Source organism: Triticum dicoccoides, chromosome 5A, assembly GCF_002162155.2.
Source record: "Triticum dicoccoides isolate Atlit2015 ecotype Zavitan chromosome 5A, WEW_v2.0, whole genome shotgun sequence".
NCBI classification, from domain to species: Eukaryota; Viridiplantae; Streptophyta; class Magnoliopsida; order Poales; family Poaceae; genus Triticum; species Triticum dicoccoides.
Genome location: NC_041388.1, coordinates 144,708,620 through 144,728,907, shown reverse-complemented (window position 1 = coordinate 144,728,907; position 20,288 = coordinate 144,708,620). Strand labels below are relative to the sequence as shown.

General features: G+C 41.0%; 2 protein-coding genes across 2 annotated transcripts; one reads left to right on the top strand and one right to left on the bottom strand.

The window, feature by feature from the left end:
- Positions 1–599: 599 nt before the first annotated feature.
- Positions 600–8,039, top strand: LOC119300472 (golgin candidate 6-like). The gene is made up of 19 exons (XM_037577417.1): positions 600–756; positions 854–929; positions 1,231–1,283; positions 1,420–1,547; positions 1,638–1,837; positions 1,929–2,002; positions 2,087–2,156; positions 2,684–2,737; positions 2,834–2,929; positions 3,083–3,133; positions 3,211–3,300; positions 3,428–3,541; positions 3,633–3,704; positions 3,804–3,989; positions 4,218–4,318; positions 4,563–4,611; positions 5,054–5,119; positions 5,382–6,137; positions 7,299–8,039. The coding sequence occupies exons 2-19, from the start codon at positions 867–869 to the stop codon at positions 7,869–7,871; spliced, it is 2,796 nt and encodes a 931-aa protein (XP_037433314.1). The 5' UTR covers positions 600–756; positions 854–866; the 3' UTR covers positions 7,872–8,039.
- A 151-nt stretch (positions 8,040–8,190) lies between these two features.
- LOC119300471 (acyl-CoA-binding domain-containing protein 6-like) lies at positions 8,191–14,499 on the bottom strand. Its single transcript, XM_037577416.1, has 17 exons — positions 14,249–14,499; positions 13,611–13,720; positions 12,639–12,708; positions 12,387–12,545; positions 12,226–12,303; positions 11,875–11,979; positions 11,608–11,674; positions 11,463–11,524; positions 11,241–11,380; positions 10,912–11,038; positions 10,704–10,818; positions 10,473–10,561; positions 10,108–10,191; positions 9,407–9,748; positions 8,885–9,331; positions 8,745–8,804; positions 8,191–8,521 (listed from the first exon to the last, which is right to left on the bottom strand). The coding sequence occupies exons 2-17, from the start codon at positions 13,646–13,648 to the stop codon at positions 8,441–8,443; spliced, it is 2,064 nt and encodes a 687-aa protein (XP_037433313.1). The 5' UTR covers positions 13,649–13,720; positions 14,249–14,499; the 3' UTR covers positions 8,191–8,440.
- Between the last annotated feature and the right edge of the window lie 5,789 nt (positions 14,500–20,288).

The window sequence follows — 20,288 nt, the reverse complement described above, 5'->3', positions numbered from 1 at the left end:
TATACAAACGGGTAGTGGAAACCGTTGTGTGGAAACCGTACATGGCCGCCGCCGATCCAGACCTTGCGGCAGCACCTTCGGTCGCTCCCTGCTCTCTCGTCGCCGCCTCCTGAGTGGTAACCGCCCCGCTGCTTCGTCGCTGGCTCGCTGCTGCTAGGTCGCCGCCAAGGTGCAGATGCGCGCCATCACAGAGGAGACGACGGGAGGAACGTGAAGTCAGCGCCGGGGAGGAATGGAGAAGGCAGATCGAGAGAGAGGGAGATGTGGGAGGGTGGCGACGCTAGTGCAAGGAGTTGCGAGAGGATAGGGTACGGGCGTGGGCCCTGTCGTCCGGTCGATTTCGAGGTATGCCTCGATTCCGGATAATGAGCGAATATTCCATTCCCTGAGACGAGTGGGTTCTGATTTGTTCGACTAACCATACGCGGGAATGAGCTGCAGGAACGGGTCGGACCCATGACGTTCTATCTGGTCACAACAACCAAACACACCCTTAGAGCTTGTGAGAGGTGCCCTAGAAACCCTTGTGAGCGAGAGCGTGGAAGCATTTCCACGGTTGCTCTTGCTTCGGTGCAAACAGTGGAGGAGGTATGCCACGTCACCTCAGCAAGCAAACCAAAATCCCCCGTGACCCCGACTCCATCCAGCCTGCCTCCCCACCCCTCCCCGGTTGCTTCCCCGTCCACCCCCCCGATCTCCAGTCTCCACCTCACCTCCGCCGCCGCCGCCGCCGCGGCGATCTTTCTCGGTTCCCAGGTTAGAACCGCCTTCCCTCCCAAGAATACGCACTGTGTCTGCTAAGTCTTCTTCAACCTATACGATCCGGCTAACTGTCCCTCGCTACTCCACACAGGCGCTCGCGATCCATGGAATCCCGGTCGATCAACCTTCGGGGCTTCGCCGGAAGCGCAGGAAAAAATATCATGCAGGTGCACACCCCCTCCCCCCACGACCTTAATCGAACCCGTCCCCGACCGCTCCTGCTCCTCCCTGTCACCGACGCACCCTAGGTCGGAGCCCGACGAGGCGTTTCGCCGGTCGTATGAACGAGTTCTAGTCTCATAGGGTGTTATGTATTTTTTTTTCCGTTTTTTAGCATGGAATGCTTCATTCCGTTGGAGCTCGTGCTCTAGTAGCAGTTGGGCCAATGTGATGCCATGATTTCATCACAGGTTGGTGGAGCAAGTTTGATGTTTATTAACTCCATGTTCTGTTGGTGTTGTCTCACAGGGGATTGGGGGATTCGTTTTCGGCAACGAGGCGTCCGAGTCCAAGGAAGATAGGTAGGCAATTCGGCATGAAATTTGTGTTCAGTCGTGTAATCATACTTTTAGGCCTATTGTTGCCTGAAAAACATAGCACCTGATTGGCATATGCCACTTTTAGCGAGTGACCCTCTAACTGCATTATGTTGTACAGCTACGTCGAGAGATTCCTTGACCGCATAAGCAACGGCACGATGCCTGATGATAGGAGGTCTGCCATGACTGAGCTACAGTCCCTCGTGGCGGAGAGCCGTTCGGCTCAGATGTCTTTTGGAGCTATGGGTATATCATTTCACTTGGGTCCTTGGTATTTGTACATTCATCTCTATGAGCGACTGATGTGTGATACATTCTTGCTAATTTGCAAAATAGGCTTCCCTGTCCTTCTCAACGTTTTGAAAGAAGACCGTGAGGATGTTGAGCTCGTCAGAGGTGCCCTAGAAACCCTTGTGAGCGCGCTGACTCCTATTGAGACGTCACAGGGACTGAAAACTGAGGTCCAACCGGCATCAATGAACTCTGATTTGCTTTCTCGAGAAACAGACAATATTTCTCTTCTCTTGAGCTTACTGGTGAGTTTACATTCTTTGCTTTTACTGCATGTAACTCGCTTTACCTGCTTCATCTGTCATGATTTATTTCTCCCTCCTGTTTGGTTCAAAGACAGAGGAGGATTTCTATGTGCGATATTACACAATCCAGCTTTTAACAGCGTTACTTACAAACTCGTTGAAAAGGTGCCCAGTAAGTCTTTTTCTGTTGGGATGCATCCACTACACTTTAAACCTTTTTAACTCCTTTTTATCCTTTTGGTGTTTCAGATTACAGGAGGCAATTCTATTAATTCCCCGTGGCATAACAGTTTTAATGGACATGCTTATGGACCGCGAGGTTTAGCACCAACCTCTTTTCCCCTCTTCCTCTAAAGAAGCACACATGCTATCCAGACATATCTATTGTGCTAATATCAGTTTTGCTTATCCTAAGTTATCCATGCAGTAGTAGTCTAATGCATGTGGAAACGGTTTATGGTTACAATGTGTGAAATCAGTTAGCAGCATGACTTTGATTTACAACATGAAGTAGAGATGTACAATCATGTTGATTTGGACCCTTATCTGTTCTTCTGAAGGAGTTGATATACGTGCTGTCACAAATAAATTATATTATTAGATGTTATTTACTCCAGTAGCACCTCCTCTATCTTAGGCTGCAGCATGGGTTAATTATTTGAAAAAGCTAAAAAATGCAGTTAATGCTGAAATTACTTTCTGATGGGTGCAATCCACAAGTCATGCTAAGTTATTGTTGAGTTCCCAGCAATCCAGCATCATCAATTTATAACATATTTTTATTGCTTTGTTTCTTTACTTGCCTGGTTATATAGCTCATATGGGTATCTTTGATGCATGTTGAAGGTCATAAGGAATGAAGCACTATTACTTCTTACTTATCTGACCAGAGACGCAGAGGTTACTCTCTCATATTCTTGGTTGATTTATTATGTTCCAGATATCAATTCGAACCTATATGTGTAATACTAAATGACTGGTAATTCACCCTTTCAGGAAATTCAAAAAATTGTTGTATTTGAGGGTGCATTTGAGAAGTTGTTTAGCATTATTGGGGAGGAGGGATTTTCTGATGGAGGCGTCGTTGTTCAGGTGATTATCCAGGAATCATATTATATGATCTGATCTGATCCATTGTGTACCCGAATTGTCTAAAAGTTCTGGTTGTTCAGTTTCCATTTGAAAGCTGTTTTTCAATTTGTATAAAACTTTGTTGTTGCTAATCTGTTCTTTTTTGTGGAGCAGGATTGCCTTGAACTTTTAAATAATTTAATACGGAACAATGCGTCCAATCAGGTATGTTTCTATCAAACAATTGTTTTGAAGTGTTAGATGGTCATATTTTCATTGACATTACTTTGTGCTAATATCAGATGCTTTTGAAAGAGACAATGGGCTTTGACCCATTGATATCAATACTAAAGATTAGGAGAGGCAGTGCATTCAATTTTACCCAACAAAAGGTACACCATTATAAAATCACCTATATAGCCTCACAGATAGATTACTCAAACTGACAAGTAGTTCTGTTTGGCCCAAAAAGCTTGTATTAACAATACTTCGCTGAAGTTAAAACTCTTGTCTCTTTAGACGGTAAATCTTCTCGGTGCCTTACATACTGTCGAACTGCTTTTGATGGGGGGCCCACCGGGTGAAACAGGTAAAGATACTAGCAAGATCACCAATCAAACTGCACTAGCTCAGGTACCCTTTTCTCCCTTTATATCTTTTCTAGTTGTCTACCTTATAACATTGAAGTAAGTTTCATCATATGGGCTTTACTAATAAATGACAGAGAAACATTCTTGACCATCTTCTATTATTGGGCGTTGAGAGTCAGTGGGCCCCTGTAGCTCTTCGCTGTACGGTGAGTCCCTTATAACAGTTGAGGTACCATGCAACTATATGTATGATAGTTTTACTAAGTTGTGTTGTTGGATGTTTGTACACTGTTCATTTTTTCCAGGCATTGCGGTGTATTGGCAGCTTGGTACTAAGACATCCTCAAAATCTCGATTCTCTTGCAAGCAAGCAAGTCGGGGAAGAACCTCATGTTCAGCCTGCACTGAATGCGATCTTAGCTATAATCCTGCGAACCTCTGTAGCACAGGAATTTGTTGCTGCTGATTATGTCTTCAAGTGTTTCTGCGAGGTGATCTTTTTCCTGATATTTTTGCTGGTTCAAATAATCATGAACATGTTAGTAAGGAGATAAGGAGACATTAAATGAGGCAATTAGTATTTTTCATCATTTTGGTCACATTTTCAGTTATAACTTAAGTAGAATATTGGCTATTCTTTCTGCTAAATTTTTGGTCTCCTTTGGCATATCAGTATGTGTAAGCACATAATAAGTAGGAGTTTTCTCTTTATGGAACAGACAAATCCCAATGGCCAGGCATTATTAGCATCAACTATTGCTCCACATCCAAACCAAGGAACTGCTACCCATGGTGCTTCTAGTGACATGCCATTTGGAAGGTTAGTCTATGGTCCTTCTGTTGCATTTAGTACAATGGGAGCATTATCTTTTGGCTCTAATTATGTCGTAATTTACTGCTGAGATCACCTATACCTACTGTACTAGAGATGGCCATTTCTGTCATCTCCATAACATGTCACTATGGTTGCTGCTGTTTCTGCCACACTTCATGATGCTTTCTGTAGTCTGAATTCTATCACTCATAAAATTGCACCTTCACTTATGTTACCATTGTAATGGCAGTGCACTTCTGCAAGCTCTGGTGTCAAGTGATGTTAATGGAGATATGGAGGTAATGTCTTCTAATACAAACGCACTATTCAACACACCAGATAGTAGATCTCTTTAAATTTGGTCCAAATGATTATAAATCAATGCCCTCTGCTGCTAGTTCTTTTGGACATATAAACAGTGCCATACATTCTTTCTTTGCTGTTTGACCTTGCTGTCATTCTGCCACCATTCTCCTCTTCAAATTTGATATATGCCTCTTCAGTTTATTTTATGACCAAGAGGCTGGATGCTGTGATCATTGTTCGAGTTGTTTTTCTATTGTATACATATATACGATGTAATCTGAATTGAAGTCCTCATTTAGTAGTGTTCTAAGGAAGTCTTATTGTCTAGTTTAGAATGAGAAAGTTGATTGTTCGAGATGTCATGTAATCAATACCTGCAGTTTTCCTCTCTCTTATCTGATTTAAAAATCTGACGATTGATCCTAAAATTTGCAGGCATGTTGCAGAGCATCTAGTGTTCTTACTCACATAATCAAGGACAACTTGCAATGCAAAGATCGCGTATGTTCCCTTGCAACTTTTCATTGTCTGAATTTTACGTGTACAAAGTAGGCTGGAGAACCAACTACCCACTGGCTGAGAATTAATTTTTGTGTAATTCCACTTGTCTGAATTGAACATATTGATGAGATTATCTAACAAATGGTTGACTCTATTATTAATATGATTTTCTTGCATTGATTAACTGTTGAATTACAAGTTCACAACTAACATAAACCAATGCAGCTTCAATGGGTGGCTTTCTAACAACTTAACTTTTCAGGTATTGCAAATTCAGCTTGAAACACCTACGCCATCCTTGGGACGCACCGAGCCTCTCTTGCATCGGATTGTTACGTGTTTATCCTTTGCAGCTTTAGCAGGAGAGAATGACCAAAGCAGTCAATCAGAAGGATCATATATTCAGCCTGTTATTCTCCGGCTACTCATCACATGGCTTGCGGACTGTGCAAATGCTGTAAATTGCCTTTTGGAATCAGCGGTACACCTAAACTACATAATCGAGCTTGCTGCGAATAAACGTTTCACCGGTTGCGTCCGTGGATTAGCTGCTGTTGTTTTAGGTGCTTGTGTCCTCAATAATGCAAGCCGTGAGAAGGGCCGAGATGCCTTTGCTGTTGCAGATGCTATAAGCCAAAAGATTGGCCTTACTACATACTTTTTGAGGTTCGATGAACTGCGGAAAAGCTTTCTTCACCTACCATCAGGGCAGCAGAACCACAAGCAGCTTTCACGGTCAAGTGCAAACAGTATGTCTGATTTCCAAGAGATTGAAGAGGAGGAAACAAATAAAGGCGATCAACATCCAGTCCTTTCGGAAATTTTTGATTCACAATTCGTTAGTTTACTCAGTAAGCTTGAGACTGATATTAGAGAATGTATAATGGATCTCTTCAGTCGAACAAAAACTGCAACTGCAGTTCTACCTGTTGAGTTGGAGCAGAAGAACGGGGAGGTTGACGGAGAGTATATCAAGCGGTTGAAGTCATTTGTAGAGAGACAGTGCAACGAGATGCAGGTTAGTTTCCTATTCATTACATTAATTCCAAGCAAAGAATTCATCTACCCAAACTAATCCTGCCATTCTCACAAAAAAAGGTTTTTGCACAATTTCTGATAATAGTTTACATGAGCGCCAAGTTGTGTATGAAAAAGAAATATCCTTCCACGTGTAAATACTGAGGTTCTGTTGGCATGATCTTAGCAACAAGTAATTGTTCTTGAATCAGTTTTTCGCTTCTATATTATGATGTGGTGAATAGAACTTAAACCATAGAGGCCTGATTGGTTGAAACCTAAGAATACCTAAGCATGGCAAACTTTTTTGGCTAACTTGTAGCCAAGAAAAATGGAGCCACATGCTCAAGCTTAGCTGAAAGATGTTACTCTATGACGAATGGCCAATGGGCCATGCGGCTAATAAAGTGTGGCAAACCATAGATTGGGCAGTGAATGAAACATGGCCTAGCTTTCTTAGGCAAGCTGTGGCAAACTGTGCTTAATGAATGTTGGGCTAGCTCTGTAATTATAGCTTGTTCAGTTCTCAATAACAAAATAGGCCAGTATGGTGATCAATCGGCTGCCTGACTCAGTATTGCTGAGCAATAGCTGAAGAAAAAGCTGGTTTCCTGCAAAACTCAATATCACTGAGAAATACTCCCTCCGTTTCTTTTTACTCCGCATATAAGATTTGTTTGAAGTCAAACTAAGTAAAGTTTGATGAAATTTATATAAAAAATTATTAACATCTACAATACTAAAGTTATACAGTATGAAAATTAATTTCATAATGCATCTAAAAATATTGTTTCATATTGCGAATGTTGGTATTTTTTCATATAAACTTAGTAAAACTTTACAAAGTTTGACTTTGATCAAATTTTATATGCAGATTAAAAAGAAACGGAGGGAGTATGAATGCTTCCCTTCTTTCACAAGCATAAAATATTTCATGTAACATGCTTATATATTCAAGAATATGCAAGTAACCCAGTTGATAATTTTTATCTTGGTACAAAAGGTCATAAATCCTAGTTCATAAGTTGATCAGTTTCGAAGCAACTGGTCGAATCAAGTAAACTGGTTACTGGCAGGTTGTGGTTGCTAGTAGCTTCAAGGACACCGTACTCTACCTGGTACAGAAATACGTAACAATATATTATTTGATTTCATTTTTCAGGACTTGCTAGGCCGAAATGCAATCTTAGCAGAAGATCTAGTGAGAACTGGTGGTGGCAGCACTTCAGATTCTTCTGAGAAACCGAGCAGTGGCCGAGAAAGGGTCCAAATTGAAGCCCTGAGACAAGAACTGGAGGGCACAGCACGGCGAATAGAGGTGCTCAGAACTGAAAAAGCTCAGATCGAAGCCGAAGCTAGCAACCAACGAAATCTTGCAGTAAAACTTGAATCTGATCTCAAGAGCTTGGCAGATGCTTACAACAGTCTTGAGCAGTCCAACTACCGCCTTGATGCTGAGGTGAAAACCTTGAGGCAGGGAGGCAGTGCTCCCTATCCGGACATAGAAGCAATAAAAGCGCAAGCCAAGGAAGAGGCAGAGAAGGAAAGTGAGGTGGAACTGAACGATCTACTCGTCTGCCTGGGACAGGAGCAAAGTAAAGTTGAGAAGCTGAGTGCAAGGCTGGCAGAGCTCGGTGAGGACGTGGACACCCTGCTGCAAGGTATCGGCGATGATGCTGCCTTGCCAGATGACGATGATGATGATGACGACGATGAAGACGACGATGAAAAGTAATGTGTTTTTGCTTCACTTTCATCTATGGTGTAACCTAGCATCATTTATTGAATCATGGTGATGTGGGCTTGTGATAACAATTGTACAGTGGAATGTTGGTGATGTGTAGACAAAGGTGGCCATTTCATTTCTAAGTTATTTATGGATGCTAAGACTAAACTGCCGACTCACCTTCTAGTTTAATTTGGTTATTTGATTTAAATTATATCATTTCAAGTAACTTGTAGCCTTTTCAAATGAAGACCTGACTTGAGTTAATCAAATTAATAATAAGTCATCTACACAGACAAGGAAAGAAAATCAGCTCACTGAGAAAGCAAGAAATGCAACAGCATTTGTAAATTACTTCAGTTATTAAGTTGACAATCATAAAGAAGTTGCTCTCAGTCGACTATCTACAGTAAATCTTTCAAACATCAATCCACGAAGCACAATGATTCACACACAGAACCTATTGTTACATATAGGCTCAACTATAAAATGGATGTACAAGCCAATTTACAAACCACAGCCCATAGATTTAGCATAAGTACATGATCATGAACTCGCCCCGCTTCTTGTTTTGAATACTAAGGATTATGAGGCTTCCTTGGCGTTACGGATCTTCCTTCCGCCGTCTGCAGCCGCTGCTTCAGATGGAACACCTCGACCTGATCAATCAGAAACAGTAAGATATGAGTGTTCAGGAACAGAGTTCATTTATGTCAAAGTGTATGAAGTGTCAGACGATTTTGGGAGACTTTACACACTATTATGACGAATAAGAGTCTGATGCATCCTGAAAACCTATGCTGGCCTAAGAAGCACCGGCATTCTATTCTAAGTACTCCCTCCGTCCCATAATATAAGACGTCCGTTCAAGGTCTCAAATACCTGTAGCTGGAACGTCCGCGACTGCTCTCCCGCCAAAACTCTGCGGGTGGAATGCATCTCCTGCAGGAGCAGCAAAACAAACTCAGAACAGAAAAAAAAAAGGCAGCCAAAATCATCATGCGCTAGGGGATCGTCCTTGCCTTTCGGGTCTCATCCGCGATGGCCTTGAGGAACGCCACTTCCCGCTCGAGGCGCACATTGTCGGCGTGCACGGCATTAGACAGGCTGTTAGACTCCTCCTGTGCCAACTCCAAGCCTGCTATCTTCTCCTTGAGCAGCTCAGCATCTTTCCCCCTACTGGCCAGCCTCTTCTCCAGCTGCTCCCTACTACTCATGACCAAGGACAGGTTCTTCTCTGCCTGCTCTTTGCTTGCCAGTGCGGCTGCAAGCTGGTCCTCAAGCGCCGCGTTCCTTCTGATCAAATCTGTTATTTTGTTGTTGTACAGATGGCTGATGTCTGAAGAGCTCCTGGCTATCCTCCTTCCACTTGGTCCTTGGTTGTCAGTATTTTCTTCCTTGACGGCTACAGTTCTGGCCATGTCAGTCCGAGTATCGGCCCCTGTCCTCTTGCTCCGGTGATCTTTCGGCTGCAAGAAACAACAAGCTATATACATGGCAACAAAGTATGTGCTTGTCTATTGACTTGGATGCGCGTCACTTACGGTGCTTGCTGGACATGAAGAACAGTCATCGACATCATCGTATTTGTCATCATCGATCAGTTTCTCAAGCTTTTGGGCTAAGCTGCTGCAGTCTTCTACCTGACCATACTTCCTGTGGAGCGAAGTGCCCAGAGCTCCATGCTCCTCTCTAGACGCACGCTCGACTGTAGAGGTGAGACTGTGCCTTGCAACAGAACTATTAGAGTACAAGGGAGCACATTTGTTGAGATGCCCGGCGAGCTCTTTGGTGCTTGGAGAATATTCATACAGCAATGGGTCTACATCTGGGGCAGACCGCCAGCTATAAGAATGGTCGTTTTGCAGTACCACCAGTACTTCAACCTACAGATAACCACAGAGATGTTCAGTGATGCATCTCAATTTGACATCAAAACTCTTACATTCAAATGTTTCAGTATATTCAGGTGCAGGCAATTGACATGTTGATGAGACAATTACACAAACTTCAAGAATTAGAAAGCAAGTGCCAAATATACTCAAGGGATTTGAGAGAGAAAAAAATATGTTATGAAGAAAATGTGAGCACTACAACGCTGATAAAGTTGCTCGTTGAAAAAAAAGTTGCTCGTTGAAAGCCTTTAGAACACGAGGAGAAGTACACACTGCCATCATATTTGTTCAAAATGAGAATGCAACTCGTCAAAGTGACACAAGAAAATGCTCGATGGTAAAAGTTTCACCTTGTCGGATGGATCTTTTTTGTTTCCTCCAAAAGCAACAAGAACGATCTTGTCCCTGTGGTACAAAGGAACCATGCTGAAACCCTGCATGAACCAAGCAAAAATCGGTTCATGTGATAAAATGAGATAATATGATAACTAGTTGGCCTGTGGAAGTATTATACACTAGAACTGCACTTTGTACATGGTTTTGTTTCTGCAAGAAGTTTTGCTCTAGACATAAATATTTCAACTATTGTGAGCGACAAGTCCAGAACACAAACATGAATATCATTTCTGTACTTTAGTATTGCTTCCTTAGAACACAATCGGAGTTGCATTTTAGTACCATCATAAGAGAGGCAAGCATATATCTGGTGGCTTACTTTCTTTGTAGTAATTGAGGAACTAGGCGGTACTGCACGAACAGTCCACTTCGATTCTAGAACATCAAAAACCCAGGTTTCCGCTTGTCCTGAGAATTTGATTTCTTGTTAGAAGTTCCCACATGACATGGACACAGCATTCTTCTAAAAATGCACGCCGTGCACATATGAACCAGAATCTATCTACTCATCTTTCAAATGTTAGGCATAAAGTGAAAGCTTGAAACATACGTTTCTTCTTGCTTCCACCACCAGTAATGTACCACTTAGTTCCACATAGAGCTCCACTACAACCTGCTCGAGGCGATGGGTGAGGACCATTTGTCTTCACCCTTGACCATACCATCTGACAAGAAGATAGATACTTAAAGAACCATTAACATGCATCATACCGAGTGACATAATTGGTGATGTAATCAAGTAACCTCACGAAACTTACTGTCTCAAAATCTAAAGAAAATAGATCATTCAAGGTCTTGGATTTCGAGTGGCCTCCAAATATTAAAAGGATCCTATCATCATACAATGCAGCAACATGATTGGATCTAGGAGAAGGTCCGGAGCCTCTGCAACAAGCAGCATACAAGAATGCATGTTAAATTCAAATAAAAATTCTAAAACTAGAATGCTTCTTGATGAAGAGTATTAGGCAGTGAAAGATTATCAATGATTATAACTAACTTACATCCTAAAAATGTAACCATGAAGCAAATTTGAATAAGAAATTCTACTGCACAGGATTCTTCGGAATTCAGAAGGATGACTTACTTATAGTTCAAAGGAAGCCATGTCGATGACTTGAGATCGAACATGTGAAGATCATGTCGCTTCTTTCCTTTCGCGTCCTCACCACCAAAAAGTATCAACGTAGCGCCTGCCCTGGTCACTGTGTGGCCACTTCGAGCTGCCTAAAATCCGAACCACAAACAAACTCTGTCAGGTCAAATGGATATTTAACCGCAGCATAGCACTCAATACTTAATAACTTACAGGGATATCACCCTTGGCTTCCATCAGTGACCAAATCTCTGTTTCAGTATTGAAAGCCCAAACTGCAGCAAACACAGGTTGTGTAATCTATCGGGCAGAGGAGGTTACCATCATATAAATCCAAGGGCTGTGGAAGTGTGAGAACCTGATAAACGATCAGTAGCAGGCTCACTTTTGCCTCCAACAAGAATAACGCTATTCCCCCACGAAACCTGTACATCGAAAGGATCAAGCTTAGCTATTTCTCTATCAAGCCACATTCGTGTATTTCAGTTGTCAGGTCCATTGCAAAAAGTGGCCCAACGGAAAAATAATTATAAGATGACTAGTAGCCAATTAACTTGATAAAGCTAATTTGTATTAAGAATTAGATAGTGAGAATTGCAACAATAGTGAGCTACAAGAGGTATACCATACAATGACCTTTGCAGGCTGGCAACTTGGAAGTAGATCGAATTGGCGATGGAAGAACTTTCGGGGTGGTAGAATCCCATGTAAGCTTCTCCAGATTCAATATCTGATGAACATAAAGGTATGATCATAATGTCAATTGCCGAATAACATGATACTCCCTCCGTTTACAAATATAAGATGTTCTAATTTTTGTGTGAATCAGATGTATATAGACACCTTTTAGTGTGTTTGTTCACTCATTTCAGTCCGTATGTAGTCCATATTGAAATATCTAAAACATCTTATATTTGTGAACAAAGGGAGTATTTCCTAGTAGGGAGTCCATAACAACACATAAAACCACAATTACCTTTGTATCATCCAACAACTGGTGACCAGAATCACCACCAAAAACTACCATCTTGCTGCCTATAATGGCTGCCGCGTGCTGTTGCACACACATATCGACATTCTGATGAGGGCTGTGAACTTGATCACAGTTAAGAGTTCATAGTTTAGGTTGTTGCTTACAGAGAAACGAGGAGCAGGTTTGTCGCCCTCTGTGGGCAACACCGCCCAATTCTCCGAGCTATCCAATGCACGGGCATCGAGATCAAATGAATCAGAAGAGCAGCGATAAGCAAGGTCATCTGCACGGCCACTCACCGATGCTGTGATCGGGTCACCGCCCTGAAACAAACCAATGTGCTTATCATCCAAATGTGCCACAAATATAACAAAACTAACAATAGATATAAGTACTTTAGTCACAGAGGCGCTCACATTTGACAGGCTGACGTGCCCCCCAGGGCTCCTAGAGCCGTGCAAAGGATCACTCTTGTGGCCCTTGGACCTGCATAAGTCTTGAGATCATCACTCTCGGCTTTCCTTTGCGAGAGAATCATCTCTAGTTATTCTTGAAGAAGGTACAGCCATGAAAGATAAAAGAGCAAAAGAATAACAAGAAGCTAAATACGATTAATTATAGCAAGAATATTCAGACCTCAAATGTGAAATTTGATTTCAGTAAGTTCAGGAACTACTAGACAGTGTGCATAGGCTAACCGCACATTACAAATATATGTGGCTTCTTAAATTTAAATTTGCAATCCTCCAAGTTTTATCATGAAATTAAATTTCACCAAAATTTGTCATTAGATCACATGTCACAAAATTTTATCATTAAGTACGAGATAGGACATTTCACTTTCTTTCACAATATTTCTAATCATGACTCGACCACCATGAAAGGGAATTGCTCACTCCCCTCAACCACGTTTTCACTTATGCTTAGTCAAGTGAGGATTTCATTCGAAGTAAGCACCATCTTCAAAACTTCTCGGGATCCGGAGTTTTTGGATTAAAAGGTACCCCCTCTGTCCCAAAATATAAGAACGTTTTTCATACTACACTAGTATGAAAAACACTCTTATATTTTGGGACGGAGGGAGTACATTTCACCAAATTTAGTCATTAGATTATATTTCACCAAAAGAATCATTAGATTTTCACCATTTTCTCATCGTTTGCACAATAAAGTTACCATTGGATTTACATTTCACAAAATTATATCAGCACTGCTTGTCTGAACATGGTACAGTCCATTAAAAGAAAGAAAGAAGAAGCTTCTCACCAGAAACCATCACTCCAGTACCATATGCAAACCCAGTGTTTATTAAATCAACCAAAATGGGCAATTGGTACTGAATCGAATAAGGTCCAGGAGCTTAATAATTGCCAAAATGGGAGGTGTACCTTCCAAGCTTCATTCGCCGGCGCGAGAAAGCAAACATGTTTGGCTTCCTATTTCTCCCAAATTGGTCCTAGAAGCAGACCGCCGGGCCGCACATTATATCCCCTGTCACCTGCAGACAAGTCAATGCAAGAAATCAGTTTAAAAAAATGGTGGTAAATGGGGATTTGGTGGAGTGGGTGGGCTTGCGCACACCAAATACGGCGGAAATCAGGGGAACGAGGCGACAGACGAGACCAAGAAGGAAAAATAAAGAAATAATCGGGCAATTATTTCCCTTGGGGGTAAGTTTGCCTCGTCCTGGGATTTCGAGCAAGAAAAACAAATCACCGAAGGAATGGGGTGAAAATCATCCACGCAACAGTGAAAAAATTGGGCAGGAAGAGAAGAAGAATCAAGGGACACCAGCTCTTGTTTTTTGGGGAAGAATGGCCAAGAAGAGCCACATTCCTTCCCTTTTTTTTACCTCCAAAGAGGAGAAGAAGAAGAAGGAGAAGATGCATTGCTGTTGCATATACCAGATCAAAAGAGAGATGGAGAGGGATTCATCAGAAAATAAGAAGGAATTTGCTCAACCACCAGACGCACGAAATCGTCACCGAGGGAGAAGGAAGAATAGGAGAAGTGCTGCTCGAGCTACCTCTGTCTGCAGCGGAGCGAGAGGATCCACTGGCACTGCCGCTGGCGATGGCGATGTCGCTGGCGTGGTGGAAGGGAAGGGGAGAGGAAACGGGTCGGGGGAAGCAGCCGAAGCTGGTCCTGCGCGCTCGGGACTACGGCCGCGGACCGTGACAGTGAGAACTGGAAAGGTTGATCCGTAGCGGCCGGCAGTGGCAGCAGAGCTTTTCAGCTCACTGATTTCACCATGCCCTTTTGGACCGCCTGCAGGAAGGATCTCCGTGGAAATCTCGTGGGATCCGTAACCTGTCTCGTCCTAAATGCTGCTAATTAAATACCATTGCGCTGGCTGGCTACACGCTCCAAAGTCCAAACACACGTCATTCCGTTCTCACGCTTACAACTTGCGCGATGGATGGATGGATGGAGTACCATTTTGAGGATAAATGCTGCCGGTTATTACTATTCCAAAAGTTTAAATGTACTATAGGGAGGATATCCGGGCGTTGCTGCCGAAATCGGTTGCAATATATATGAATTAGATTTGCTGAAACATGGATATTTTTATTAATAATATCAGAACTGAACTAAAAATACGTGTAATTTATTGTATATGAAGATGGGAAATGCATATCTTAGCGAATATATTTAGCATAGGAAAATGACGAATATAGCCGCAAAACATTTATTAAACATATCTATAGCATAGCAAAATGAAGATGGCTAAATATTTTCTGAGGTCAATGAGGCGGGCTCTTCATCATGCATGGTTGGAGATAAAACGATAGTGCATATCATATAGGACACATTAATATTCAAGATGTAAATTTTCACGGTCATATTTAGTACAAATATTTCATGATAAATCAAAATAAATTTATCATTTCAGTAAGATATGCATTTTTCTCTCGGTGTATTGACTTTTAGACGAAAGGCACAACATGCCCATCTTGATAATCGACCAGTTTGTAACTCATGATTTGTTTTCCGAACATAGAAAATATGTGTGATTGGAAATGTAGTTTTCAACAAAGATTGAAACAACATGGAGAATTCTACCTGCCACCACCCTTGTTTCTTGATGTTATCTGAGCATATGTGCTTTAGGAATGCATCTATTGACGCAAGAGCATCGCTACACTCATGCGATGTTTTGGATACTATATATCAAATTGATGCTCCAAACAATTCTTCTCGAAGTCCAAACTGATGGAGTGAAACCGGTAATATACCTCCTATTGCCTAGAAAAATGTTCTTACAAAATCTTTTTGCAAGGTTGTTGAGGAAGAACTGGAGGAGAAACTTGAAAAAAAAGAAGTATAAGGAGATCTTGGCCAAAGTGCATTTGTCCAAGGAGAAGGAATCTCCCCCAGGGTTTCCAAATGATGGACATGCTACTAAAAATTCAAGGGGTCTTGGCATAGTTAGTGCTAGGGCTAAAGCTGGTTATTTTCAGACTTTCCATCACTTTTGTAATAAGAGCACTTTGTGGATAATGCCTATCAGGTGTAAGACTTGTTCAATGATATGTAATATGATTTTGTTACTCTGTTGCACCTTATTTTCTTATTTTGCCTCTCTAAATGGTTGATCGGACAAGTGTTGGGGCTTGTTTGCAGTTACCGTACTCAGCTATGTGCCCACGAATAGTTCAAGAACATGTAACATTTTGAATTGGAACATTAGAGGGTTGAATGCCCAGAAAAAATGGTTGGCCTTACATAAAAAAATAGAAGAAAGTGATGTTGATATTATACGCCTGCAGGAAACAAAAAAAATAACTTTTTTGACATGGCCTAGATCAGAAGCTTTTTTCCATTCCAAATTTAATGATTTTTCTTTTGTACCTTCTATTGGTGCCTCTGGAGGTCTTTTAATTTCTTGGAATGGGAGTAACTTTGAGGGTGAGGTGCTTTTCTAGAACAATGAGAGTTTATTAACAGGTTTTCTGGTATCCGTATGGCCATTGATATTAATTGGATTGTCATGAGAGACTTCAATTTTAGTAGGGATTCATCAGATAGAAACAAACATGGAGGAGAAGTAAATGCAGTGTTAATTTTCAATGAAGCATCAACAAGTTGGGTCTGGTGGACTCGCCTCTTAAGGGTAGAAAATATAGCTGGAGCAACATGCAAGAAAGCCCTCTACTTGAAAACGTGATTGGTTGTTTACCTCCGCCGCTTGGATGACCTCATATCCTGACACCTTTGCTCTGCCCTTAGCTAGGCCTATTTAAGATCATCTTCCATGTATGATAAAAGTGGGTACTTCTATCCCTAGGGCCAAAATTTCCTGATTTGAAAATTACTAGATTCAACACAACTCTTTGGAAGATGTGGTTCCCAATGGTCGGAACGTTCCAGTAGGATTTTTCGATTCTGCAAAAAAGTAAATGCAAAGTCTAAAAACTTGAGAAGAGCTCTTAAAATTGGGGCAAAAAGTCTCTATTCACTTAAGGCACAATTTGAAGCTTTGAATGGCTGCATCTTCTTGCTGGACCTTTTTGAAGAATTGAGAGACCTCAGTATCATGGAGTGGAACTGTAAAAATATTCTAAAAGAGGAACTTCTCCGATTGTTCAAAAATCAGAAGATATACTGGAAATAAAGGGGCAAAAATTAAAGGTGTCAAATTTGGTGATGAAAATACTAAATTCTTCCATTCTAGAGCTACTATTAATCACAAGCACAATCACATTATCATTCTAAAAAAATGAAGACCAAGTTGATATCTCTGAACATGCACGCAAAGCAGCCATTCTATGGGATGCTTTCAGAAAAAGACTAGGGAATTCTGAGGAAACTAACATGCACTTTGATCTACCTTCACTTTATGAAGAGCAACATGACCCTGCAATCTTTGATGATATTGAAAAACCTTTTACTGATGAAGAGATCAATAATGTGGTAAAGGATCTGCTAAAAGATAAATCTCCTGGCCCATGTGGTTTCAATAGTGAATTCTTTAAAGCTTGACGGGATATCATTGGGCATGGCATCAGAAATTTGGTACATGGCTTCTTTCATGGAAATGTCAACCTGGAAAGCATTAATTCCTCTTACATCACTCTCATTCCAAAGGTGGCAAGCCCAATTACGCCAAATGATTTCAGGCCAATTTCACTGATTAGCAGTTGCCCTAAAATCACCACCAAATTACTTGCAAACATGCTACAAAAGGTGATCCTGAAATTAGTGCATATCAATTAGTATGGTTTGTTCAAAGATAGAGCTATTCATGACTGCCCTGGCTGGGCTTATGAATATCTTCACAAATGTCACACGTCTGGAACAGCCGTGGTGGTTCTTAATTAGACTCCGAAAAAGCTTTTGACATTATTGAGCATAAGGCCATCATTCAGATCTTACAAGCAAAGGGCTTTGGACCAAAATGAATTCTTTGGATCAAAATGTTATTTACTTCAGCTTCATCAAAGGTGTTTCTTAATGGTGTCCTTGAAAAGAAATTTATTTGTAAGAAGGGTGTTAGACAAGGTGATCCTGTTTCGCCACTACGTTTTGTGCTTGTTGTAGATTTACTACAATCCCTCTTGAAAAAAGCAATGCTGCAAGGTCTATTTAGCTCCCCACTACATCTTACATCATGCACTGACTTCCCAATTGTGCAATATGCTGATGACACCCTGGTATTAATAGAGGCCGACACCAAATAACTGTTGTGTCTCAAGGCCCTGCTCAACACTTCTGCCGATGCCATAGGTCTTAAAGTGACCTACAACAAGTCAAATTTAATGCCAATTAACTTGTTTGGAGAGAGAATTGAGTTACTCACCAAGACATTGAACTGTTCTAGAGGTACTTTTCCCTTCAAATACTTGGGCCTTCCTCTTGGACTACAAAAGCCTACTGTTGAGCAATGTCTCCCTCTGGTTAACAGAATTGCCAAAAAATTAATGGGAATATCTAAATTATGACACAAGTTGGCAGATTACTTCTGGCAAAATCAATTCTTGCATACTTGCCCATATTCTTCATGTGCTGCCTGGATTTACCTGAAACCATTAAAAAGTAGATTATTAAATACCTCGGACATTGTCTTTGGAGAGGGTCTGACTTAGAGGATCATAGACCTAGTTTGCAGGCCAAAGAATCAGGGTGGGCTAGGCATAAAAAATATCCGCATCCAAAACAAAGCACTGATGATGAAAAACATGCATAAATTCTTCAATAGACACAACATACCATGGATCAATCTCTTGTGGGAATCATACTATTCTTATGGGAAATTACCCGGGAAACAATTGATTGACTCCTTTTGGTGGAAGGCCCATTTAGGTTTGATTGGCATGTATGAAACAATGGCTAGATGCAATGTTGGGGATGAAAATTCTGCTTATTTTTGGACTGATTTGTGGCACATAAGCTACCTCCAACATTGCTTCCCACACCTGTTTTCTTTTGCAAGGGATCCTCTCATCACTGTCCATACTCCTATCCATGGAGAATATTTAGAGGATTTATTTCACTTACCTCTTATAGTACAAGCTTATGAGCAATTCCTACAACTAGAGATGATCTGTGATGACCTAAAAGGTTCTGAATTCAAAGATTGCACTGACACTTGGAGCTTTATTTGGGGAACTACCAACTTATCTTATACAAGGGCTTATAACATCATGATTGGAATTAAAATAGTGCCACCTCATTTCCAATGGATCTAGAATAGCTCATGTCAACCAAAACAGGAAGTTTTCTTCTGGATGGTCTTACATGATAGAGTGAATACCGAAAACTTGGTGAGAAGGAAACCATTTTACCTTGATCTTAGAATTGTGCCCTTAGAGACTGTCAAGTGGAGGAAACTTTATTCCACCTCTTTTGGTAATGCCCTTTTGTAGTAAGATGCTGGGACTACGTTTCCCCAACAAAGACACTCCCATGGGCATGTTGGAAACTCTTTAGGATATGAAATCAAAGCTTAATGTACCATTCTCCATGGAGATCTTGATTCTTGCCACGTGAGCAATTTGGATTACCAGAAACAATCTAATCTTCCACCAGATCATCCCCTCTTTTCAAAGATGGAAGAAACTTATTTTCAGGAACTGCAATGACTGAGACACAAAATGAAAAGGAAGCATGCCACTTTGTATAATTTTGGCTGGACAGCTAGTTGTAAATTTCTTTCTTTGTTTTGTAGTCTTGTTTGTTTCTTCTTTCTCTTTCTTTCTATCTTTATTTTTTCCTTTTCTTCCTTTTATTTTCTTCTTTATTTTTCCCTTTTTATTCTCTTTACTTTGTAATGGCTTATCTCAAGCCTTATAAGACATTTTATTTAATTATTTAAAAAGTTGCAATAGGGCATTGCTCTACTGTGTATATATAGTCAACAAAAAAGAAGCGGGCAATATATTTCAACACTCCTCCTCACGTCCAGTCTTTTTTAGTCCTTACGCGTGGGATAAATGTAGGCCGCAAAATATTTTTCTACCACTACATTGATAGAATCTTGAACCGAAGACCTCCTGACTTTGATAACATATTGAATTTATGCTCCAGCCAATTCTTTCAGAAGTACGAACTGGTGAAGATAGGCATACAATATATATCAACAAATATGAGTTCCATATGACAAATAATCTGATCCGTCCATCAGATCGGTGTGTGGGCTTGTGGCCATCCATGCAATCATTGTACGAAAGTCAGACACAAAACACCATACACACAGTGATTCCCTCAACGTGATATGTTTGTCGGCTTATAGATTATCGACTTTTGTAGGAACACTTCTTTTGGTTACTGGAAGATTGATGTTTTTCCTTTGCGATGGAAAAACTTTACAATTATTTCAAACCGTTGCAAATTTGGTCTTTTATAGTTTTTCACGAGAGGTAGGATGCTAAAGATGACACTAGATATGACGAGTTAGGATCTTGTTGTTTTGCTTTTGATGTCTGTTGTTGCTCTTTCTTTCCCTAGCTAGTCTGTTTGCTTTCTGTTTCGTTTGCCTTGTACTTTGCATCATCTTGCTGACTTATTCTATTACATAACGACGCATATTTGGATGTATGTTTAAGAAAAAGGAAAATTAGAAATGA